This window comes from Silurus meridionalis, chromosome 16 (assembly GCF_014805685.1).
Source record: "Silurus meridionalis isolate SWU-2019-XX chromosome 16, ASM1480568v1, whole genome shotgun sequence".
NCBI lineage: Eukaryota > Metazoa > Chordata > Actinopteri > Siluriformes > Siluridae > Silurus > Silurus meridionalis.
Genome location: NC_060899.1, coordinates 9,078,607 through 9,105,384, shown reverse-complemented (window position 1 = coordinate 9,105,384; position 26,778 = coordinate 9,078,607). Strand labels below are relative to the sequence as shown.

At 39.9% G+C, this 26,778-nt stretch overlaps 1 protein-coding gene across 1 annotated transcript; it reads left to right on the top strand.

The window, feature by feature from the left end:
* The first annotated feature begins 154 nt into the window (after nt 1–154).
* On the top strand, nt 155–25,019 carry bcl2l1 (BCL2 like 1). The gene is made up of 3 exons (XM_046869692.1): nt 155–360; nt 2,817–3,611; nt 24,726–25,019. The coding sequence occupies exons 2-3, from the start codon at nt 3,027–3,029 to the stop codon at nt 24,867–24,869; spliced, it is 729 nt and encodes a 242-aa protein (XP_046725648.1). The 5' UTR covers nt 155–360; nt 2,817–3,026; the 3' UTR covers nt 24,870–25,019.
* The last annotated feature ends 1,759 nt before the right edge of the window (nt 25,020–26,778 follow it).

Sequence of the window (26,778 nt, the reverse complement as noted above, 5' to 3'; positions counted from 1 at the left end):
CATGTCGGTCGGAATGTGTTATTTATTTTTCCCGCCCGCGTTTTGACGTGCACAGTTCCTGCTCTTAGGTGATTGGTCAGATGTAGGGGTGGAGCCCTTGGAAGACAGAAGTATTTGCCAATCCCCGGAGTTTGAAGGTGGGGTTTGTCGTAATAGGAGTGTGGAAAGAAGAAGAGCTTCTCGCTCGGGCAGGCAGGTTTTGGTAGCTGGGAGGCTTAGCGTAGCTTCGCTGGGCTGCGGCGGCGCTTTTGTGGAGATTTAGAGCAAGAAATGTCGGATTTACAGTCGGCCACTGACTGGAGTCCTGCTTACTTCTTTGATCATGTGGGAGAGCGAGACGTAGCGCTCTTATTTATCTGAGTAAGTAGCGGGAGCTGCAGCTGTAACCTACCTGTTCTTTAGTCCTTTATCGTGACTTCCACCGGGCCGATTGTGTCAGCTAATGTCCGGGCTGCTAGCTGGGAACCGAGTAGGCTGAGAGACTCCAGGTTTTGACGTAGTTAGAACACCCAGGAAAGGGGACGATCACTAATACGGATCTTTCTGTTTATCTGATGGTCTTCATTTTCTAGATTGATGGATGAAGCGCTTCAATACAGTGGTGCTTTATGTACATTTGGTTTTGAACCGAAATCTCCTTAAATAATAACGCTCTTCTCTAGTTTGTAACGGGGTTAAACCAGCTGTCCTGATACAACGTTCCTGATCTAATACCAGGTCTATTATTATCGTTATTTAACTCTTTGATCAGCGATGCCCCATTAGCTAACACTAGTTAGAGCAGCTACTTAATGACATGAACAAGACGTCATCCACTGGCTGTGTGTGAATCTATTGGGGAAAGAAACCTTTACAGTATATCTATCTTAAATAATAATAAAATGTTATAATAATAATAATAATAATTATATATATATATATATATATATATATATATATATATATATATATACACACACACGTGTGTGTGTGTGTGTGTGTGTGTGTGTGTGTGTAAGTATAAGTATGTGTGAGAGAGAGAGAAATAATTGTATTATCAGGTTCCGCGATATTGATCTTATTTTAAATTGCTTTCATTCTTTCTCTCTCTCCCTCTCTATATATAATATAATATAATATAATATAATATAATATAATATAATATAACGCACACGCCAAAGAAAAGGTTGCCATAGTTACGTAATTGTTTGGGCGTGTGTGACGTCTGCATGGGAAAGTGTGGGCGGGGCCAAAAGAAAGCTATCCCTGCTCTTTCTGTGAGTTCACACATTTAACAGTTGATTCTGGAAAGTACTGGTTGCACGTTGATTGTTTCAGCAGTTCTTGTTTAACACAACAAGTTAGTCTGAAGTCCTTGAATACACCACAGCGGATTTCTGTTCTGGTAAGCATGGTTTGATCTTGAACTTTGTAGTTCAGCAGGTTGTCATGTGTGTTGTTTACAATAGGAGCGAACGGAGTGGAAGAGAGTTTTTTAAATGGTTGATGGTGGTGATGATGTTTGGGTTAATTTTTAACTAGGATGCATCCCCAGCCGCTCGGTTCACACTTCTCGGGGGCGTGTTATAGATTAGCTGGTTACTTAAGGATTTTGTGCGTGACTGCGGCAGGCCTTAAGAGCACGCATTCTTCTTACGTGAGCGTGGATATCTCGCGTGTCAACAAGCCGTGAGCGCGGCCGATATTAAATCTCTGTAGCGTGTACACCCTTCGTAGGATGATCTAATGAGCATAATGTAGTCGTGCTCGTTCTTTTTTAACAACTCGATCACACGTGAGTGGTGGTTCGTGGGCCGATTTGTATCTAGCGTGGTTTAACGAGGCAGTGTGTTGAGCCGAGCAGATTGTTCTTTCACCACGTGTTTGGTCTTCAGCCTGCGTGCTCGAGTTCACGCACAGCTGCGCACCAACGTTTTCATATCTGTCCATTGTTATGGCCCTTTTCTGTGCCAGTGACTTGTGAGTTTCCGAGCGCAGATCATAGTGCGTGTGTTATTTCTTGAGCACACGCTTTCTGTAGGTTTTTTGAGTCCCCGCTTTTGCACAACAGTCTTTATAATCGTTTGTTGGGAAATGCTGGTAAAAACGAACACATGTCCACTTTATTCACTACAACGACATGTTTCCTCATGTCCAGCCCGACTGAAATGTTAAGTCTAATAGATATTCAACCAAAACAAAAAAGAAACCTGGTCAAGGTTAGTATAGGCTTCTGAGTCTAAGAGGAGAAGAAAGAGGTGTTTTTGTTCTTCATCAGAGGCAGATGATTGGGGCCACCATCTGCTGCTTTGGACAGCCATTGGGGTTAGAATTAAAAAAGGTGTTTATTTACAAAGCATATAGGTACACGATATAACACGATCAATGTGATAAAATTTCACAATACGCCTTTCTAAGTAACCGTATTGTAAGGTGTCCTTTATAGGAACTGTAACTGTTTCCTGAGTATTGCTCTATCTGTGTGTCAGTACTCACTACAAAGGCTGAATTAGTATGTTTGCACCATTTGTTTCATTTCCCAGGCCTTTTCACGGATCAACAAACAAAACTAAATTCTGAACCTGTTTTTACTCACATATTGGTGCATTTGAAGCAAAGCCTTAAAACAAAATCGTGTTAATCTTCAACTATGTTTTTTGCCCTTTCCTGGGTCATACAGTAGCTCCTTACCCTTCATTTAAACCTTCTGATTCTGACCTCCTCCTCCTCCTGTTTAGAGAACGTGTCTAAGTGTTAGTGTACGTATGTCTGTATGAGAAAGCACTCTCGCTAATAATTTTTTTTTTCTTTTTCATTTCACTGCTCTCTGACCACAGTGTCCAAGCTCTTGCACCATCCTTGATTGTATCTGTTTACGCCGGGGAAGAAATCAATTAAGAACAGAGGTCAACCTGGTTTAAGATCCGTGATGAGTGAGAGTCAGCGTCGACACAAGCCTGAGTAGAGACACGAGCGTCTGTGTGCTGTTTAATCAAGCAAGCGGGAGTGGGATCCAACGCCAGATAAACGACGTATCGCTCTTAACTATGTCTTACTATAACCGAGAACTTGTGTTGTACTTCATCAAGTACAAACTTTCTCAGAGAAACTACCCCTGCAACCACATTGGGTTCACAGAAGATGCTAATCGACCTGCAGGAGGTCAGTCAGAGGAAGCGAACGCAGGTGGAGCAGCAGAACTAGAGACACCGACGGCTGTTGTTAATGGTTCCATAAATGGGACTGGTTCAGCGGGGACACCTCCACGATCGCCAACTTTGTCCCCTCAGAGGCAGGTGAACGGCGGGGCGAGCCTGGAAGCAGTAAAGGAGGCACTGCGCGACTCTGCTAACGAGTTCGAGCTGCGCTATGCCCGCGCCTTTAGCGACCTGTCGTCACAGTTGCATATCACGCCAGTCACGGTGTACCAGAGCTTTGAGAGCGTCATGGACGAGGTGTTCCGCGATGGCGTCAACTGGGGGCGTATTGTGGGCTTGTTCGCCTTCGGAGGTGCCCTCTGCGTCGAGTGTGTGGAAAAAGAAATGAGTCCGCTGGTGGCACGTATCGCAGAGTGGATGACCGTCTACCTGGATAACCACATCCAGCCCTGGATTGAAGAGCAAGGAGGATGGGTAGGTGAAAATTCTTATTAATCAAAAAAACTTTCTGATGGCCTTCATCACTCATACATATTTATGCTGCCTAGTGTTTCGTTGTTTCTAATTCTTTTTTTTTCACTTGACATCCTGGTTAGCTGTTTTAAGTGTTTTCAAAAGAATGGCAAATCAGATGTTATTGATCGTTATCGCCAGGGCTAGTGTATAAGTGTTTTTTTTGCGTTTGCTTGATTGACTGCCCCCTTGGGTCGAAACGAGGACTGTTTTTAGTGTCTGTTCTCTCCTGGGTCTGGGTGGGGACTAAACAACATGTAATGGTTAAAAAAAAAGGACAGAGCGATAACGTGTTCAGAGAGTGGCCAACGGAAAATTGACTAACCCTAGTTGTTTTCAGATGAATTGAAACTGAACGGAGCAGAGCAGCAAGCATTATGTGTAAGCTACATATAGCGGGTGGTGGGGGACGGTCCTCCTGACACCCTATTGTTTTCCCTGCTTGTATTCCATTGTTGTTTTTTTGCTTTGTATTTCTTTTTCTCTTCTTTGGTCAACCAAGCACTAGATGAAAACCGAGGCTGTCAGTGGGGTCATAAGTAGTGTTCTCTGTAGAGATGCAATATAAAAAGCCAATCTTCCGCTTTGTGGCGAGAACCAGACAACTGGGTGGTCCATTAGGGATATGTTATGGAAGTCCTTGTCTGATCAGAAAGGTCAGTTCGTGGCTGTTTTTTGATTGGGTGCTGTTGCCTTTTGTGTCACTCTGATTGGTCAACTTGTATTGCTGGTGCTGCTCAAAGCTCAATTGAATTAAACTGCATTTCAGAGGCATCAGATGACATGAAATGCTTCCACACAGACTCGTATTTCCCTCCTTTTGCAAAACCTTCTGACACCAAGTTTCACAGGACATAGTGTCTAAAAGATTTGCAGTAACAAAATGTCAACATGCCACTCAGAATTTCAACTGGAGTCATGGCCTAAAAATAAACTTACTCTCAGGTCTGACAGAAGAAAACAAAAAAGAAAAGAAAACATTTACACAGCCTATTTTATTTAACATAACAGAATCATGATTTGTTTCACCAAGAAATATACCCTTCTTTATGCCAATGAGTGACTTTAATACTGAATGAGCCTGAATTAAGTCATCTTGTGGGTTTTTAACAAAGAAATACTTATTTCACTTCTTCTTACACTAAAGGGAAGCAGGCATGTGGTGCTGATGTCACTTCCTTTGTGGCAGATGAATACAGGGCTGTATGTCTGACAAGAAGAGAGACAAGCATGAAAATGGTGCATGAACCTGCTGAATGTAGGCCAGTTACCCTCAGAGAAATGCTCACAATGTTCAGTATCACACACACACATAAAATAATGGTTCCCTGTTAACACCATGCCCCCTGCTAATTGCTGGTTAAATTTGGCTGATGGGTGGAATTGATCAGTCACTCCTGTACTGTATAGTTGAATATGCTCTTAGTAACAGTTTTAATGCCCTTTTGCAGCCATGTATTGCAGGGCTACCCGAACACTTACAGAGGGGAAAATGTCTTCACAAAGCTCCCTTTTCATGCACTAAAAGCATAAACAAATATTCAATGTTCTGGTCAAGTGCAGCTCCACCTGAACCCACTCCGACATGTAGTCAGCTAGACTTCCGTACAAACACAAACACACAACCCAGAACACTTCTGCTCTCTGTCTGCCTCGCTTCACAATTAAGAGATATATATACACACACACACACACACACACACAGTTGAACCCACTTATCTCGACCTCGGTTAACTCGCCAACCCTAGTAAGTCGACGTTTTTGAAGTGGAACCGCCAAATTCTTGCTTTGTCTTAGCATTTTTAATCGGTTATGTCAATTCTTTTATGTCGACGAACTCTAATATCTTGAGCACAAGGGGGGGGCAAATTTGACATTTAACGTCTATTATCTCAATCCGCATGACCAATCGCCGGCTTTTGCCACGTCACCATCTCACTACCGTATTTTCGCGTATATAAGACGCGTCTTATAGAAAGTTTTAGATACCCCTCACCCAGGGTGCATCTTATATACGCGAAAATACGGTAGTGAGACGGTGCTGTGCAGCCGCAGAAAAACTTGCGGAAGTGGCGGAAAAATCAAGCCTTACAGATGCTACAGGTGTAGGATACTTTTCATAGCTGTGTGTCGGAGTGAAATGACTCGTGAATTTAAGTTTGACTCTGGTTGGCTTTTTGTAATAACGAACTACACCCCGCATGTTTTTTGTGATTTTGTGAGCGATCTTTGTGTTTGCAATGTTGGAGAATCTAATAAAGGTTTGTATGGAGAATGGACGGTGGTTTGTATTGTATACTGGTAAATCTCTGCTGTTAGTTGGTGCACTTATGCCTTTTGGTGTAAACAAACATGTATGTACATTTTTATAGCATGCCTTCATCAAACAAATCGCGGCAACGCTGTTGTGTAAAAACCTCCAAAAACACGTGCATGCACATTCTCATGTATTAACGCACATCATGTACATAAAGAAATTTCAAGCACGTTAATATATTGCCGCCATATTGGTTTTCGTTTATCTCGATCGTCGGTTATCTCGACGCTTTTTGGCAACCCCCTACGCCGGCAACATAACCGGGTTCCACTGTGTGTATGTATGTATGTGTATATATTATATAATATTACATTACACATATACTCACACACTCTATGGTCACAGGGTTGTCGTCACCTGATCATTAGATTAATATGTGCTTTTTTTGAACATTCCATTCCACAATTAGTCCCAATTTGCTGTTATAACAGCCTCCACTTTTTTGGGAAGATGTTCTACTAGATTTTGGAGTGTGGTTGTGGAGGTTTGTGCCTCATTCAGCTATAAGTCAGTTATTAAAGTCAGGTACTGATGTAGAGTGAAGTACTCTGGGGGTCAGTGTTCCAATTCATACGCGCGTCTGGCAGGCCGCTCAAGATCTCCCATTCCCATCCATGTAAACGATATCTACTTTGAGCTCGCTTTGTGCACAGTGACCATGTCATGCTGGAACAGGTTTTGGTGTCCTGATTCAAAAAAAGAAAATTAAATTCTGGCACATCCAAAGACATCCTATACAGTTGTGTGCCTACAGCGTTGTTGTAACAGTTTGAGGAAGAAACGCATGAAAAAGTCAGGTGTCCCCCTACTTTTGTCCACATAGTGTACATCTAACAATATTCTTGTTCGCACTAAAAAAGTGGCAGCAACAAAAACTTAGAAATGCTGAATTCGAAACATTTTATAATTCAGCTCCCATTTAGAAATGTCAAAAAACACAGCAGCTATATTTCAAAATAATCTACATGTGAAACTGAGACTCAAATCGACTCAAATCCAAACCACACATTAGCCCAAAATGGTGAAAGTGTGAAGGTGAGGATGTATTTTATTTCTTTTTTTATAAATAAAGGTCAGGGCATTTTTTTTCTCAGGTAATAGAAAATGATATTGTACTCTATTAATTTCTATTTATTATTTTTGTATGAATTATATTATTAATAATTCATTCATAAAATAATTTTATAATAATGCATCTGCCTTCAATTCACATTTTTAGACTCTTTTTTTTTTTTGTTTGTTTATTTAAACAATACATTTTGGGCATTCCTGTCTGCCACGTGTGCAACACACACACACACACACACACACACACACACACACACACACACACACACGCAAAATATGGAGAAGCCGTTGACAGCTGTTAGCTCCAGGTGTGTCTCAGTACCTGAGTATGGCTGTACATTTAGGTACTTTTTTTATTCTCTCTCTCTCTCTCTCTCTCTCTCTCTCTCTCTCTCTCTCTCTCTCTCTCTCTCTCTCTCTCTCTCTTTCTCACACACACACACACACACACACACACACATCACCTCTACCACACATTGTCTCTTCTGCTGCAGTGTTTTAGTAATGAACTGCAGCATTGCCATTGTTCCTCAAACTCTTTTTAATTTTTTTTTAATTTATTTTTTTTATTTTTTATTTTTTATGGCTAATTCTCCTCCTGTGTTCCTCTGCCCTGTTTCTGACTCCTATTACGTTTTTATTGGGAAAAGCCATAAGAATTAAAGCAATATAGTATTGAGACACATGGAGAGGTGTGCTAGCAGGCATCTGCAGTTATATTCCGTGGACCTTGTTAAATGTAGCTCTGTAGATCTTTGGTGTGATGTGTTTGTAGAGGTGAATTGCTTGGGAGGCTTGTTGAATGAATAATAAGTCAATGTGGCCTGCGTAAATGTCTTTCTTCAGACAAGCCAATATCGCATAAATCATCTTCAACCCGCAAGTGAGTTTGAGAATGATAAGTAGCGCACGGGGAGAAATCTGTCTGAGAGCAAGCAGGATAGACAGGGTAAAGACTGCATTGCTCCATCTGTGGAGGTTTTGTCCTTGCTTTCTCCTTCATTGTGTGTGTGTGTGTGTGTGTGTGTGTGTGTGTGTGTGTGTGAGAGAGAGAGAGGGGGGTGTCATCTTGTGGCAGTCTCTTTAAAGCTCTCATTAGCACGCTGTCCAAACAGGGTTCTTCACCCTAGTGTCACCACACTCGCCCCTGCCAGGTCACTCATTTCCAAACACACTGCCTGTGTCCTTAATTAAACACACACACACACACACACACACACACACGAACGAAGCAGCTACACAGTCAAGTGAAGATGCACTCAAGCATACGTTTAAATAAGGGCAGTTTTTATCATCATTTAATTGCTGTCTCAGTAATGAGCAATATCTCTAATTTCTGGTTAAAGCTCTGGTTTCTCCTCTCTCGCTCGCTCTCGCGCTCTCTCTCTCTCTCTCGCATGCGCTCTCTCTCTCTTCTTGACCAGGGTATTGTGTGGAAGATGTTCATGAAAGGATATGCTATGTGGATACATCACTCTTTGCCTTGACCTACTGAAATTCCCCATTCTGCACTTTCACTTTCTCTCTCTTGTGCTCTCTCTCTCTCCACTCTTTTTTTCTTTCTCTTTTTCTTTCACTTGCTCCCTTCTCTCCCTCCATTTGTCTTCTCATCTCTTTCTGTTCCCCCATCTCTTTTGCTTCTCTCTCTCACTTCTCTCTCTCACTTCTTTCTCCTCGTCTCTAACTCTCTCTTTTCTCCGTCTCTCTGCCTATCTGATTCTCTCACGTGGGTAAACGTGTTGCAGATCAGACATGCAACAACACGTGTGCATCGTCGTCACCGACATTGATCTGCTACATTTGTATTTCTTCATTCCTCTGTCTCTCACTTTGATTTTCCTCCGCAGATCTCTCGATGCCATGATTTTTATTTATTTATTTATTTTTTCTTTCTTTCTTCGCACTCCTTTATCTGTATTTTATTAATTTTTCCGGTCGATTCTACGTGTACGAGAGCACTCGGTGTAATGCGCACTTTTTTTTTTTTTTTTTGTCATTTCTTCGGTCTGTGCTTCCACAACCTAGAATGTGTACACTGAAGGGTTAACGTGTGTTTCTTGTGTGCAGCTGTAACTGCAGTGTAACTGTTTTAGGCTTGACCTTCATGTGGAGTCTTGAGGAATCTGTCAGAAAAAAATTCAAACAATGTTACAATAACCCATATAAAAGGCCCAGAATATTAAACGGTGGGTTGTGTACATAATATACCCAGTTACCAGAAAAAAACAAGGGAGGGTGGGACATCCTTAAATGGTGTCTGATTTGTTAGATTTTTTTTTTTGTAAACAATAGTGAATGCTAATACATGTTCATTGAATATTGCTTTATTGTGAATGCGTTTATTATAATTTTTAAGTAATTACAAAGTAAAAACCTTTGTGCACCGCATCCAGGTTGCTCAATGCATAAGAAAGTTGTTCTCCTTGTCATTTTACACGTGTTGTCCAGCAAAAATGTTTTCAATAGAGAAATGATGTAGAAATGGTGGCTCTGCATTGCACACCCAGTCTAACAAATCTACCCCTTAATTATTCTAAATAGACAGTATATAATCGTATTCACCGATCCACGTTTCTCTGTACGATGAGCCGAATTTGGTTAGTCACGTATTCACGCTCGTCCTGAGTGTGTGTTTGTGCCTTTTTTTCTTACCTATTAGATTTATAGTCTAGCTGTACGTTGCAGCTTGTGTGAGGACAACCCGCACTGTGCACGTGATTGCCTTAAACAAAGACACGGCGGACACGCATGCATGTGCACACGCGCATGCTCACTCGCACACACAAACACACCCTGCAGTGGTCCAGGTGAAGAGCTCTGATAGACTGTAAACAGGCCGTAGCAGGAGGTGTAAACAGAGAGAGCTGAACACAGAGAGAGGTTGATGGCCTGATTTCTTGCTTGGTGTCCTCTCCCTGCCCTACTTTGACACCCCCAATCCACCCCAACCCAAGACAGAGCCACGTTACACAAAACATCCCACCAACCCCCTTTTATTTAGATCGCTGTTTCCTTTCTATGAGGGCACCAGCTGTTTCTTATCCTGTCGCAACTCCATCCACTGGTTCTCAAGGTCACAACCCTGTCGACTGTTGAAGGCTGGATGGGTAATCAAGGCCTGTGCATAAGAAGCATTTGAGATTTTTTGTCCGTGTTTCATACGTTTGGTAGTTTGGTGTGTATGCGCAGACTGGGTGAAAATGGCAGTAAACAGATGGTGAGGTTCAGTGTGCTGCTGCCTTGTCACCAGCTTCTGTGTGCAAGAGAGAGAAAGGGAGATGGAGACTGACGGAAAGTGGTAAGAAATAAAAAATAAAAAAATTAAAAAGAGGTTGGGCAGGGTAAACCACTCCACCGAGATGGTTGGGGGTGAAGGTGAAGTCGGGCTGGTCCATTTCGGCACTGATGCGGAGGGAGAGGGGGAACGTAATCTCGGCAGGCGATAGTTTCTGTCTTGTGAATTGTTTTCTTGTAATATACACCACTGTAATTGAGAGCTCGACTTTAATTTGTTTTGTGTAATTCAATAATAAAGGAAATGAAATGAGAGACTGTGTGTGTGTTGGGGGGGGTGGTTGGCGGGTATGAAGTGTGTCTCTGCTTGCATTGCGCAGATTGTGGTTTGTCACCAGTGAGATGAATCACCTAGTGTGTGTGTGTGTGTGTGTGTGTGCATGCCTCACATTGCAGCAGAAATCTTTTTTTTTTATTTTGTATAGTGTACCATCACAGTGGATCAGTCTACTGAGTTACAGTGGCACTCTACTATTAATAGTCTGTCTCGTTTTCACTAACACACTCACTGTTATTCTATTTGTCTGTGTGTGCATGTGTGTGTGCATGTTAATCGTTCTTGTGGAAGAACAAACTGCAGTTTCCCCGAGATAAGCCAGCATCATGGGACCACCAATAACGGTGTGCACTGATGCTGACCTCTTAAAGAGGAAAATGGAAGTGGTGTGTCAAAGAACAGTTTGTTTGTTTGTTTGTTTATTTATTTAAAGATCATAATGTTGAAACCTATAAGGCTGCGGTTCTGCCCGACACAAAAATCTGATCTGTTTAAATCAGACTTACTTGGGTTCTAGATTAGCTATATCTCGCATGAACCAGAACCGTTTTTGATTAGGCTTTGTGCATTCAGGTGTTCATCCTGTTTACGCAGCGTGACAAAACAACAACGGAGGACAGTACCAGCAAGGGCTATATTTAGCCGAACCCCATGTCATGATGCCACAGCCGTTCGTGGCGAGGTGCCAAAGAAGCAAAATTGGCCATGCTCTCTGGGTGGGAGGGATGGAATAGACTTCCTTGTTGTTAATCACAGCGCCACAAGCTAGCCCTGGGTGTCCGAGCTCGTATATGTGAAAGAGGGTTTGCTCCTAGTGGGTTACACTGTCCCGTGTTACCGCATGAGCAGCAGTTTGAAAATGATGAGACGGCTGTCACTGTGCCAGGATAGGGGCGAGCTGGAGGGCGGAATGATACGGCTTCCTTATGGTTAAGAATTTGATTATTTGAGAGCAAAAATTGTGCAAAGAAGCTTGTAATGCAAATGTATATTCCCAATATCCCCTGTTCTTGTGATCATGATATTGCTTTCATGTACTGTATGTTTTGCTATACCATGTGACTCTCATCTGCTTTTGGCAGTCTAATTAAGTGATGTCTGTAATAACTACTCTATGTGCATGTGCATCTGAGCTCTGAGAGTGAACAAACCAGGGCTGAGTCAGAATCCCTGCTCAAACTGTCTGTGTCTGGAAATTGGGCCATCAGCAGTTTCTCCCCACTTTTCTTGTTTATTCGCTTTTTTGCTCCCTTTCCTGCTCTTGCTCTCTGTAACCCCAGGTCTCTCTGGCCCACTTTGTCTTTATTGTCCCTCCTCCATACCACAGTCTCAGTCAGTTTTACTATCGTCCTCTTCCGTCGTCACGTCTCATCCCACCATGCTCTGTTTTGTTTTTCTAATAGTCTCCTCAATGTTCGCCATCGTCCCGCACCTGCAGAACTCTCATCTTTCTCTTATTGCTTTGATTTGAACCTGATAGCACATAGTGCACCTTTTGCTTTCATTTCACATTCTTTATAGACATGGGGAGAATTATTATTATTATTATTATTATTATTATTATTTTTTTTTTTTTTTTTTTGCACAAAGGCCAGTAAATGCGAGAGAAAGATTAGGAACCCCCACCCCACCCCGGTTTTCACACGTAACTAATGTAAATGTACATTATGTGAGTAACTAAAAAATAATCAACACACAATGGTAATAAAACAAGAATAATGAGGAAAGCCCACACACATACACACCCTTCAATGTACATCTGGCTAAAGTGAAAGAACAGTGAAGGAAACCTCAGGGAGGAAACAATAAATGATTGGAGAAGAAGCCAATCGGTGCCTCTGCAAAATTCTTTGAGGTCCTTGCGCTATATATTTAATTGCGTTTTTATTGCCGTGGCTAATCAGTTTCTCCCTCTTTCCCTGATTAATCTTTTATTATGTTTAATCTCTTATCATCTTTTATTAATTAACCTTTATTATTACTTTCACATTCTTTATTTTATTTTTAACAACAGGTCTTTAGGATCTTAGTAATATTAGACATTTTTTAAAGATCATTTAAAAAAGTATGGCTGATTTGTATACCCTCTCTTTCGTCTCTCTCTCTCTTTCGTCTCTCTCTCTCTCTCTCTCTCTCTCTCTCTCTCTCTCTCTCTCTCTCTCTCTCTCAATTAGATTGAGCTTAAGCCAGATTGAATTTACCCAAATCTCCTTTGCAAAGTTAAACAAAAAAAAGCAAACATTTGACACAGTGTAAGGTGTGTTACTGAGAAATGTTTACTTATTTGTATTTTTTGGTTTTAGCGAATCTGAGATTAATTGCAGCAACTAACACAATGTGACCAGTGGCCTGTGCTGATGAGCGGCGTTCCAATCCGTTGTCTTTCACTCTTTATTTCCTTTAGCAGTTTCCTTCATGCCTGCCTCCCAACATTAATCTCTGCCTTTCTAATTCCGCTCTCTTTCTCTAGCAGATAGCATGTCTCTTTGTGCTCGTGTATGCAAGCATGGTTGGGCAGGGATTGATGGGGCTAACATACCATGACTGTGACTCTCACACGCGCATACATAGGCACTGCGTACCATTCATTATCCACAGCCTGCAGTCTGTTTCCTGCTAGACGTCCCCTGTGTGTTCACTGTATATCTGCTTTAATGTGTTTATGCATCTGTATGTGGTGTGTTTGTAGGGCTGAACAGGATTTGAACCCCGATCACAACCGTTGGTTTGGCTTCCTTAATTAGCTTAATTGGGTTGAGCATACCAGGTTTTGACTTCTTGATTCTGATTGGTCGAATTTTTTTGTTGATTATCTCCGATAAATAAGCTTATTCTAATATGATGTTTATTTAGTAATTTGCACTTTGAATGTTTTTGGCGAACATTCCACTTTTTAAAAAATTGTTTATGTAACAATGTTGTCAGCTTTTGTCTTGTAAGGAAAAGCTGTACTTTTGTCATGAAAATTAAATATTACTGTTTTGAATTATTTATTTATATTTATAACAGATGCTCTTATCCAGAGGGACAGTTAGCTCATTTATTCAACCAAGCAGTTAAGAGCAGTGGTGGACAGTAATGAAGTAAATGAAATTTGTTAATCGTTTTTTTGCGTATAGATAGATAGATAGATCTTTTATTAGTATCTGTACTTTACTCAAGTTTTTCAATTGGGGGAGACAAATATCTTACTTTTTACTCAACAACATTTAGCAAAATCAGTCGTTTCTTTATATTTTTAAGTGGATGTAAGCGTAACTGGTCAAGCATGCAGCAGGGGGAGTGGTGGGCATAAAGGGAAAAAAAACGAATCTTATAATTTTTTTTTGGTTTTTCACCGCTCATTTGCACAGTCGTGTCAATTATTATATCATGTCACGGTCAGTAAACCTGGTTACCCACCGCCTGCAGAAGTTCCCTCACCCATACACTCAGAAAGGTGAGGCGGGGGTTGGGTGATGTCACGTCAGTAAAGAGAGCTGAATCCTAATTAAAATTATGGATGACAAAAAAAAACTTACCACGAACATACAGTTCAGTGTACGTTTGCGCGATTCTCTCTCTTTTTTTTTTTTTTTTTTTTTTTTTTTAAACGTCGTTTAAAATTAGGATTTGGGCTCTCAAATTTATTAATATCAGTGTTTGACTCATTTAATATCATTCTATTACTAGATTGTGTGCTAAGGGTGACAGTCTTTCCCCGTAAACTGAGTTGAAAGCAAGTGTCTTTGATTTAAAATGATGATAGGAACATTTTATAGCCTAATAAATTACAGTATTTGGATACTTAAGTATATTTGAAGACAAATACTTTTGTACTGTTACTCAAGTAAGTTTAAAGGGAGCATTTTTACTTGAGTAATATTTTAACTGCTGTATCTCTACTTTTACTCAAGTACATGCTTTGTGTTCTTTATCCACCACTTTTTAAGGTAAGGGCCTTGCACAAGGGCCCAACAATGGCAGCTTGGTAAGACTGGGATTTGAACTCCCCACTTTCAGATCAGGAGTACAACATCTTAATTACTACTTGAGTAAATAAAAATTGTAAATTGTTCTTTAGTAAATAGGAAAAGTATCTATTAGCAAGTTGCTGTCAATAATTAACTGCTAACAAATTTTTCTCTAGCAGCATGCCCTGGCTTGCTTTATTCCTTATTTACTGACATGCGTTAGATCCCGAGGTCTCCATGTGAGCAGTAGCAGCGTGCTCTGATCTTTCTGTGCGCTCTCCGTCATAAACATACTGAAACTGCAGACAAAGGCAGAGTCATTAGGTCACAAAGGCAAAAGCAGTAATGAAGTAAACAAGCTGTACTTAGACCAAAAATACCGGAGTAGTGTATTTAACCCTGGCCTCATGGTGGCTTATACATAACAGTGCAATTCTGAATTTTAATTATACTTTCAGTCCATGTGCTTATAACCGTGATAATGCATGTTCATTTTTTGCAGAGAAGTTTCATGTGTATCTAGCTCTAGTAATTTATCTATTGTGTGGAGAGAGGGGAAAAAAGTGACGAGTTTGACAAATTCATAAAACATATTAGAATATGTAATAACAGTTCCATAACAAAAAATGTTTTTATATTTTAACATTTTGATGATCTTCATAAATATTTGGTGGGCTGATGTGTGCTACTTTGACCACCTAATTATGTTAAGTAAAAAAATAAAATCGTTTTATTTTGTATTATTTATTAATATAGTACATTTTAGTCTAATATTCGTCATGTTTAGAATTTACAAATATTCACGAATGAACCATTATATAACCATTATGTAACCATTAGAGTATGTGTAAATTGTGGATGTGATAGAAAAATCTTTGTGATTTACTGAGTTGACAGAAAGAGAGCTAAAGGTGGCATCTCGCTAGTAAGATAGAGAAAAGAATGGTATCGAAATGCCACTATTCTATATCATTTAATCTTCTGTATATGAACTTCTACATAGCCAACAGTTCACACACACAGAACCACACATACACACACCCGCACATCGCCATAGTAACAGAAAGAAACCCTCCTTAAGACAAAGCTCTAGAGATATGACCTAAAATAGGAAGGGATGTGTCTTGTGCAGTGATGGGAGATCTGACTCTCGGTGCTTTCCTCCTTAATATCTATCATTTAACATCATCATTTCAAATGAATTGAAATTACTGCATTGGCATGAGTATCCTTCTGACACTGAACATGTACCTAATGTAACTCAGTTATCAAGGTTTGTGTGTTGTCTTGGTGCACAAGAAGACATTGTACCATTTGGGAGTTGCCTAATAATATGCTTTGTGCAAGAGCTTACCTGCACACACATCTGCTTCTTAAAGAAGGCTGAGGTTTGAGTCAATGTCAGAGAGCTATGAGGCTGCTTAGGAGCACGCTTTCAGAAAATGCTTCATCACAATATTAGGAGACTTGCGTTACCACGTTCACCTCTCTGGAAGTTTTGTGACCCACCAATGATGATCTAAATAATTCTGATGTCATTGAGCTGTTGGGGATATGGACGATGACCAGCGCTATCGAGGATGATGTAACGCTGGTAAAACACAGGCTACACTATTGACCAATGTCCTTTAGATCGACAAGTCCTCTTGCTCTGTTTTGCAAGTGCTTTGTAATTCTCTGCCAGCCCCATCTTGTCACATATCCTGCTTTGTGATCGTCGAAGCATGCGTCCTTTTGCTGAAGTCTACTTAGCCTTGTATAGGCTAATGTCACTCTGTGTTCAGACGATTCGGAGAAAGTGACCTCATATATACTGACTGGTGAAAGCTCGTGCAAATCCAGGAATTGCTTTCCTGTTTGTGCTTTGAGGTCATGCTTTCTTTCAAAGCAGCTGATTTCCTCCACTTCCTCCACCTCCAAAAAAAAAATTGACAAGCAGCATTCCAGTGAGCGTCAGGAAGTTCTGCCCTTCCTGCCAGCACTGATTGTTCTGCTTAGAGGGCTAGCTCAGGAGAACAAGTGGAACAGAGCTCTGCTTGTTTCCGTTAAGCTTATCCAATAAAACATGATGAATTTGAAATAGAACTGAGTTACATTCAGGGACGGCTATTCTGCTCTGTGTTTCTCAGATTACAGTAATTGAGTTAATGGCTCGGGGGTGGACAAATCTGTAGCCCGGGTGCCTGGGACAAGCAGATGTCATGCCAGTGTTTTTGTTTGTTGTTTTGTTTAAAAATTATAGCTGCCTGACATACAAGTAGGTTTAAAATCCAGAAAAAGAAGAACTCCCTACTCTCCTATTATATTGTGTGACTCACTGTGATGTAACTGTGCAATGAGAGCACATGCTTTCGAATCCCACCACGTGCAGCATGCACATATTGCGAGGCACCCAAATTAGCACTTACAAATAACAATTTTTTTCCGAACCTGTGGAAACTCTGTCAAAACTATTTTGACACCAAATTAACATGACTCCTGACACAATTTATTTCGAGAATTCTTTTTCGGTCAACTGTATATGTACTCGTGCACCACTGTTTTAAAAAATGCCATCTTTTCCCGTGTGCAGTGCCACCAAACAGCTTTCGTTATATTCCCTTTAAAGTCGTGCTTTAAACCAGGATGCTACGACACCACTGTAATCATTGTATAGTCATTGTTTCCTCCATTTTCAACGCTCTGAAGAGATCACACTGTGATGTGTCAGTTCTCTGTTGTTCATGTGATTATACAATCGCAGGACAGAGTCCACCAAACTTGAACTTTGGTACGCAGAGAAATGCGAAACTACTTTACGTTGAGCTTGTATTTTCGTTCTCCGAATGCTTCTAAATAGAATGGAAATTGCAATGTGTAGTGTGACCTCCCCTTCACCTGTGGTACAAGAAAATAAAAACTTTATATAAAAATCTTTTGAGGGCCATTCGAGGACATACACCACAGCTCATTGCCGAAACACTGGCCAACAATTTAAGACACTTATAGACATAACAAGAACATAAAAGTGACTAATAATCATATGCTTATTAGTTTTCTTTCACCTGTAGTAAAATTAGTTACATTAAAAATGTTGCCATTAAGTAAGTGATCACCTTGCGGCCTCATCGGTTTCCAGACAACCAAACCATTGCTTTTTGAGCTAGTTAACAAATTAATAAACTGGCCAAAAATGTCTTAAACCTTAAAGGAATATCTGACGAGTAGTACTTTAGGCAGCCAAACTAATGGCTTGCTTTGGTGTGTACTGTACATCTATTCTCAGACTGACAATGGCTTCTATTTCGGTATAATGACCTGCCTGAGCCACACCACAATACTTGATACTCTGTGTGTGTGTGTGTGTGTGTGTGTGTGTGTGTGTGTGTGTGTGTGTGTGTGTGTGTGTGTGTGTGTGAAGGGGAAAAGAAGTCAAAAAATGGGTCAAAGAGGTCAGAGGGATACTGTACTGCAATAGTGGAGAAACCTAAATTTATTTATTTATTTTTTTTTCCTGCCTCATTCTGAGAAAATACGCACGCACGCATCAGTCCGTCATCGGTTTTCTTCAGTATTAGTTTTGCTGCATCATTACTCCTCCCATCTCCCTCATTCTTGAAACACTTAGGACATCAACGAATCAGGCGTGTACATTGTGACACAGTGTACATACCTCTAAATATTTCTGCTGTAACCTTGGCAATGTACCAGCGATATCTCCCTCCCTTCCTCTTGCCAACATTAGCCTTCTATTCTCCATGTCTTTCCTCCAAAAGGAAGAGTTTCCCCTGCATACCTTTTTGCTTCTATTGTACTTTATTCACTAACTCGCATATTCTAACTTCATTTCGGCTCCCGGGTCACCAGATTGTGCAGCTCCACCCTTAAAGGGGTTAAAGGGAAGATTCCTGTTTAAGGTTGAAGGCTTTTTTTTTTTTTGCGCCGAAGTCCTCTGTGTCTTCTTAACTGCTTGTGTCTGGACATTTGGCTAACAAAAGTACTTTGGATTTGTACCTGGCATGTGGACGCATTTTCATCATGTCCATTGTGTACACTTTGTGTTCCTATTTTTCTATGCAAATAAGATGGCTAGGAAGAACGTGGGAAGGCAGTCAGTGATTGGAGTAGCTGAGATTATTATAATTCCCCAATATAAATAATGAGTACTGTCGATCGTTTTCCCATTGAGTGTTTTTTCTTTTTTGTACAAAATGATTTTATGACTAAATATCCTGTGGGTGTGTTCCTTGTCATTAATGCCAACCAATGCATACTCACTGCCTAATTGCCAGACAGCTTTACTCCTTTTTTTTTTTTTTTGCTCAAGTCCTCTGTGTCTTCTTAACTGCTTGTGTCTGGACATTTGGCTAACAAAAGTACTTTGATTTGTACCTGGCATGTGGACGATTTTCATCATGTCCATTGTGTACACTTTGTGTTCCTATTTTTCTATGCAAATAAGATGGCTAGGAAGAACGTGGGAAGGCAGTCAGTGATTGGAGTAGCTGAGATTATTATAATTCCCCAATATAAATAATGAGTACTGTCGATCGTTTTCCCATTGAGTGTTTTTTCTTTTTTGTACAAAATGATTTTATGACTAAATATCCTGTGGGTGTGTTCCTTGTCATTAATGCCAACCAATGCATACTCACTGCCTAATTGCCAGACAGCTTTACTCCTTTTTTTTTTTTTTTTTTGCTGATGCGCAGTAACGAAAACATCTTGTTTTAATAATAAAAAGGGGCAGGTTAACATGCAGCAGTCAGGTGTAAATGCTGGCCCCTTCGTGATTTTATTTTTTTTTTTTTTCTCCGTCTGAGTCTCCTCTCTGTGGTCTAGAGAGACGTGCGCAGACACTGCTGCCTAGCAGCAGCAATCCCAGTGGACACGTCTTCTAAACCCACCCATCCTTCGGGTGTTTTGGGATAGCTGGCGCGCCTGGCAGATGAGGTTTTTTGTGTGTAGGTGTGGCCCTCAACCCACTCATACAGAACATATTTTAACCTGTAGGTGTTAAGGGTTGATAAGGACCTTCCTGTGGTGTTTGTCAGAGAAAGACAGTGTAGTAAATGTTACTATGCTGATATTGTGCATGCTTGATTGTGTTAAAAGAGGCATGCTTGGACATGTTCATTACCTGGCTATATGGAATAGAATTCAATCAACTAGCAGACTTGTCTGGGGGACATGACCATCCCGAGTAATGCTGCCCACAAGTAACAAGCGTCAAGAACCGATTTGTGTTTGTACACCTTTACAGAGGTCTGTTAAACATGTGGAATTTGTAAGAGCACTTGATATGCCTTAGTGAATTCTAAAGCATCTTCTACTTTTTTTTTTTTTTTTTTGCTGGTCACATACACTGTAACATTTTATGTTCTCTTGTCCAAAGTGAACACTCCAGTGTTGATCAACTTTACCTATTGCCTACAACATATGGAGCGTATGCATCATTGCGACACAAATGTTTCACCATGTATCCCTGTAGTGAAAAAAAGACCAGAAAACTTTTCTGACTGCCCCAACAACTGGCCTTGGGTTTATATGGAATAAGTTTTGATTAATGTTTAAAATACTGTATTTAAAACCGTTGCACTACACTTATGAAGCCGTTTTTTTTTTTTTTTTTTTTTTTTGTCGTTCTTTTCCATTTTCTCAAAAATTATTTCTTTGGGGTTTTTTTCCTCTCCCTTTCTCCTAATATTTGCGGTATTCATGTGTGATCAGATGCATACAGCTACCTTAGCAACACACAAACACCTTGTACTTTCCCTTTGGGGAAAAAAGTTTAATGTGTGGTGAGCGTGATGTACGAATGCATTAAAGATTTACTCAAAATGTTCTGAAAGAAGTTCATAGTTTAATGTTTATTGACTCAACATTCATTTCCCAGCATCTGCCCTGAAATTAGACTTCCGTTATTGAGATTTGGGAAGGGTTTTCTGTTCGTTTCATGCAGGGAATCGTGTCAGAAATATTGCTTGTTCTAATCATAGATTAAAACGGAGATTATATTTGAAAAGTTCTGAACTGTTGGTTTCCTGTTTAATAATAAACCGAGTCTGAATATAAATAACTATAATATTTCTTCTGCCTCCATGTAGCTCGAGAACAACGTGGCTTTTTCTAATGATTCATTAAGGTTAATGATTTCCTGTGATGATCAAAATTCACCTCGTATAAGTTCCGAGTGGGCGTTGAAGTCGGTGAACTTTTCCATCACGAAAATAAAAAACAACGTGGTGTTCTGTTACTAAGTGGATGTTGGGCTCACTCGGTCAGAGCTGGAAATTTCCACTGTTTCAGTGCATGTAGTAATAGTGTGGGCTGAGCTGGGTGTGAAAAATTATTCTTATAAACACAGACATGTAATCGCAACAGTATATAGACAAAAGTTTGTGTTGACCCCATGTGTTGTAATGACCACCTCTCTTCTGGGAAGATATATATATATACTATACCAATATATTTTGGAGCGTGGTTACGTTGATTTTGTGGTCATTCAGCCACGAGGGTGCCATGTCCAGAGACATCCTGTGCCTTAAACCTTGTGGTAACAGTTTGGGAAAGAACCGCATATAGCTGGAAAAGTCAGGTGTCCCAATACTTCGTTCATACACCGTGTTTTACCTTTTAAAAATCGAATTGTCCATCGTGATAGAGTCCAAACCCTGCATCTGAACAATTCAGGGAATAAATCTTAAAGAATAATTTTAACCGAGTGACAGTTCACTGCTTTAGAAAAGGAAAAATGTCAGCCGTGGTGTTGTCGAAGTTGCAAGGCAAGTCACATGCCATAGTTTGCACTCCTGCCTGCTTTTCTCACACATTCCTCACATACCAGTTCATCCTGTATGTTTGTAATATGTGCTGGCCCATGGGTGTGCACGAGGCAGTGTACTTTACTCGGCCTTGCCTTAGTTTAGTCAATATTTGCATTGTTCCTGAAGCAGCTTATCCCGAGGAGTCATGTGGTGTGATCTTCATCAGGATCTTTAACATCCTCAGCTTTGGTCGCTCTGTTTTCATAGTCAGACTGAGTGATGGCTCTGTAAAGCACAGCTTAGTGTTTGCTTTCTGTGTATGTCAGGCAGCTTCAGGTATGCTTGTTTATTGCTATATATATATATATATATATATATATATATATATATATATATATATAGGGGTTATAAGGTCAAACTGTTGCGCTATGGCGCAACCCTTAACTCTTGTGTTTATATATATATATATATATATATATATATATATATATATATATATATATATATATATATATATATATAATAAATAACACAAGAGTTAAGGGTTGTGTTACTGCCATAGCGCAACAGTTTGACTTTATAACCCTGAGATACTTACAAATATACTGTCACTCCAGCCTGGCTGTAAAAAAAAAAAAAAATATATATATATATATATATATATATATATATATATATATATATATATATATATATATATATATATATATATATATACACACACACACACACATATACAACAGCATGTTTGAGAGGTTGATATTTGTTTCAGCTGCATCTCAGGGGTTATGAGGTCAGACTTGCTCTCTGGCACAACCCTTAACTCTTGCTCAAACGTTATCAGCTGCCACCACCCCACATACTCAGTCACCACTCCCTTTCTCATTAATTTCCGAAGAAATCCTCTCTTTCTGATTCTCTCTCTTCTTTATTTTTAAAGACCCATCATCTGGCTCTCTACCCGGCAGAACCCTTTGCTCACACTCTTTCACCTATCCTTTCTGCATTGTTTTCACGCTTTGTCTTGCTGGTACGCTCTCCTCGTTTTTGTGTATAGTCTTGACACTTTTGACACTGTGGCCCTAAAATGCACACGGATTTAAAGTGCTCCACTTCGGCCACACTCCCAGAAGAGCTACAATGCTTTCTCTGTCTCTGCTCTTGGCTGTACATGTGTGTCGGTGTCTGTGTGTTCGCACATGTACGTTTAAGAACTCTTTTTACCTTGCTGCTGTGTTGGTCTGCGTTACAAACCAGGGCTCTCAATCGTCTTCTATTGCATTTCTCTTTTTTTTGTGTGGTAAAGTATTTGAAGGCATCTTGTATGCTGCTTTTAATTGTCCACATTTTTTGTGTCTATAATAACAGCTTGCACATCGTATAGTACACTCCAAAGAAAAACTGTTTAATTGTTGATCTGGTAATCTTTCGTCAAAACGAGAAGGAGTCTCCAGTGTTAAGGTTCGGTAAAGCTAAAAGATTTAAGTTTCCAGCATGCGAGCATCTTTGTAAAGAGCCTTTTGGTTTCTTCAGAAACATAAGCTGCATTTTTTTTTTTCAAAGATAGGCTAGTGGAAAATGACTGTTAAATTAATAACAGACGCTAACTAAGTAAATATGATATCTTTAAATTAAGCATAGACATTGTACTGGCTGACAAATTGCAGAATGGTATAAGAGGAATAACACTTGGGACTAGAGTTTATCGAATAAATGTTCAATGTGTGTGATGAAAACTTGTGCCTCGCCTCAGGTCGTATCACTGTTACAACCATATTTCTCTACTAAAAATTGTCATGTGGTGTCTGCCGTTTGAAGACATTTATGTTGACACGTTTTCAAAATCCATATCAGTCATACATTATAAAGAAGGTCCACTGTACACGTTCCTGTGAATGGGCTGTTACTATAATAACAATTAGAAGCAGCATGTTAAAATTAAACTATTGTTCCTGTTACAGCCAGTTTTACTAACTGAACTGTGCTTTTACACACAAAAACAAAATCACGTTTGACCAGTCAGATTTGAGAAATCGACCATAGTGTGGTATAATTATTAATAAATGATTCAGCATGGATATTTTACATGTCTGTAACTCCAGTCAGGTCTGATTTTAACATTTGTTTGTGGACATTAAGTATGAGTCTGAAATAAGGTGTCCTGGGAGCTGATAAACCATGTTCAGAGACATGTAAGGCCGCATTCCAGTTTTTGTGTGAACATTTATATGGCCGTGATGCCCCGAGTCCTGACTAAATAAAATAGCTTGTCTTGATCAGGTTGTTAGAAAGCTGTATTCTGGCACTAAAGCCTATATTATACTTTATTTTGGCTTATCCCCAAGAATATATAAATCTGAGTAAAGTTGCATTACAGCGATTTGTTCAAACTGTAGTGAATGTTTAAGGCTTTAAAGAGGTTGCAGCAATCAAGTTTATATAAAATGCTGTTCTATTCAGCATTTTATCCTTATCAGACATTATAATTCATTGTTTTGAGGTGTCTTCTATTTCTGTGATAGTGAACATGAAGATAAGAGTTTTAATTCCTGTCTAGTCCTTCAGCATTCTTTTTCTGACTTCCACCAGCACAGACAGATACTGGATCTGGTAGAAAGGCAAGGCTGGGGGATGACATCAGTCTGCATGACTACAGCATGTGGTGTAATCAGGGTTACGTGCTCCAAATATCTTTTGCTATATTTGCCATGTACCTGATCTCATTGTTAGGCAACCCGGGGGAAGAAAAGCACATGAAGTGCAAAAATGCTTCATGACATCAAAACACCTGAGATACGATGACTCTTTAAGTAAAAGGGCTGAATCCGAAAATGTGATTACAGGGTGTTGAAGGAATTAATTCACTATTTATTTTTCTTTTCCCTGCCATGCTCAGCTGAAACTCAGTCAGCGAACATGCTTCTATATACTTTTCTTTTTGAAAACACGTTCCAGCATTAAGCCTGAACTCCCCTCTCTGCACTTTGCATAAAACTGGTTGCTATAGAATTCTGCTCTGAAAGCGAGAGGTGTGTAACCCTGTGTAAAGAGACGCGCGCCCTCTGTTGGTTCCCTTTTGTGTTTTTTTTTTTTTTTTTTTTTTTTTTTGAGCGCACACAAGCTTGGTTAGTAAAAGGGGTGTGTTTGAAGAAGGCCTGTGATGGGCAGGTCCTTAACAGAGCCTTGTGATTGGCTGTAAGCTCAACCTATGATTGGACAGTTGTGTGTATGTCTGTGGGTTTACAGCTGCAGGAATTTTCTCGAAGCAACATATCATTTTAGAATTTTCCATCAGTGTTACTGTGGTTTTGGATTTGGTGGGGAATCTGGTCGAAGACATTAAGCTGTTTTGTCAAAATTTCTCAGTATTTGTTTTGCTTTTTTTCTGAACCGTGTGCTTATATGTTATTCTTTTCACAGGAGCGTTTTGCAGAGATCTTCGGGAGCGATGCTGCAGCAGAGAGCAGAAGGTCGCAAGAGAGCTTCAAGAAGTGGCTGCTGGCAGGGATGACTCTGTTCACAGGGGTGGTGGTGGGATCTTTAATCGCCCAGAAGCGCCTGTAAAGACCCAGCAGCGGCCTCCGCCCAGCATACACCTCAAAATATACATGAAGAAACTTTTACTATCAAAGTTATTTTTGTTTTGTACTTTTTTTTTTTTTTTTTGCCAAGCATAGTAATGTTTACACCCTCCTCCTCTCGCGATGCACTGTGGACTGTGTGAGTGGCCCAGGCACAACTGTAAAATTCATCAAACCTGGTGAAAGGGGACTTGTTGCTACTTGGCCCAAAACAGTGATGTTGCTCAAAATCATAAGACTTGCATTGCTTAACACCCCCACCCCTCTTTATTTTTCTTTTTTTTTTTTTTTAATTGATCACTTGTCAGAGTCTAAATGAATCGCTCATTTCTGTTTGTTCCTTGTAAAAAAATATTTACAGCTTTAGACATTTTAAATGTACACATTATTTTATCTTTAAAGAGGACAGCAAGTAGCAATGATTCTGATCTCTTTTGAGAAGTGAGTTTATAAGTGAAGCACCTACTCCCAGGTTATAGATGGAGACTCTGTTCATGTTTTTGACCCAGTCACAGGCTTGTAAAAAAAATGGACTAAACACGTTCAAACCTTGCACTACATTTTTTAAGTCCTTTACAATCCTTGACCAAGGAGGGTCAATGAAGGGAACGAGATTTGTTTAATAACGTTGTCATCTTTGCAAGTGAATTCTGGTCAATTCTGTAGTTTAGCATTGAATTCCAGGCTAATTTGATGTTCAGAGCGATGCCCTGAAATGCTCATTTTGATGCTTTGTATGCGATTAATGATTAGGCTTCATTAAAGCTTTTCATTTTCCCAGTGCTCTCTGAGATATGCGAGAGCCTGTCCTGATTAAAAAAAAAAAAAAAAAAAAAAAAAAAAAAGCAACTAAGTTAAATTGTCTGTCTGTGTGTGTGCGCGCGCGTGCGTGTGCGCGCGCTTTCTTTTTTTTCTAAGGTTTCATTATTTGACCAAAATTGGTTGAAATTGTGGTAACTTTCTTTACACCATTGGGAGTATTGTAATGAGAGCTAGAGCTGGCCCTTTCCTGTCTGTTCTTGTTGCCACACTACATCCTAAACACGTGACATGTCATAGAAAAAAGTTTAACACATTGTGACAAGAGTCCACTGTGTGTTGTGTGGTTTTGGTGGTGGTTTAGCTTATTTTTAAAATCGTTTAAAAGAAAACCATCAGCGCAGGTTGTAGATGAGATGCCTAGATACATCTAGCTAGCTTTAGTTATAATTAACTTCTCAGCCAGTGATTTCTAGTAATTCTCAAACTGCTACTTTGTTGAGTGTTAGTGAGTGAGTGGGTGCTTCCTATTATAAGTGTACGTCCTTGTTTATTTACAGTGGGCATGATTTCTATTTTGCTACTTTAAAAAAAATGTATGAATGTTTTACATCACTTTACAGAATATTTCCCAGATCTGCTCGAAATCCTAACAGTTTTAACATCTACTGTGCCTGAGGGTGCTGAACAGGGGTCGCAGTTATGCAGTAGCAATGTGCCGCTGCACTCTCAATTAAACTCTATTAAAGCTGAACTGTTATGCCTTTGTTTGAATGATTTGGAAAATTAATACGTTGAATCACATCAAACTGAAATGGCATGGGCATGAATTTTCTTCTAACCTATTGTAGTTCAATTCAAATAAAACTTTTGGAGCCAAAATCCATCCCCAGTTCAATTTTTCAAATTTTGATTCTTTGAAAGGTGTCATAAGAGTATTTATTACATTCGGCATGGCGTGGTGATCACAGCCTCGTAATTCCAAGATTTGGTGTTCAATCTTGATTTACTACTTGTGTTTGGTCTCTTCATCTCTGTTTTCTCCTGTAAATGTTTGAGTGTGTGCATTTATTAATGCATGCTGAATTGCCATGGGTGTGACATTGCTTACACATTCGAATAAAGGCACACAG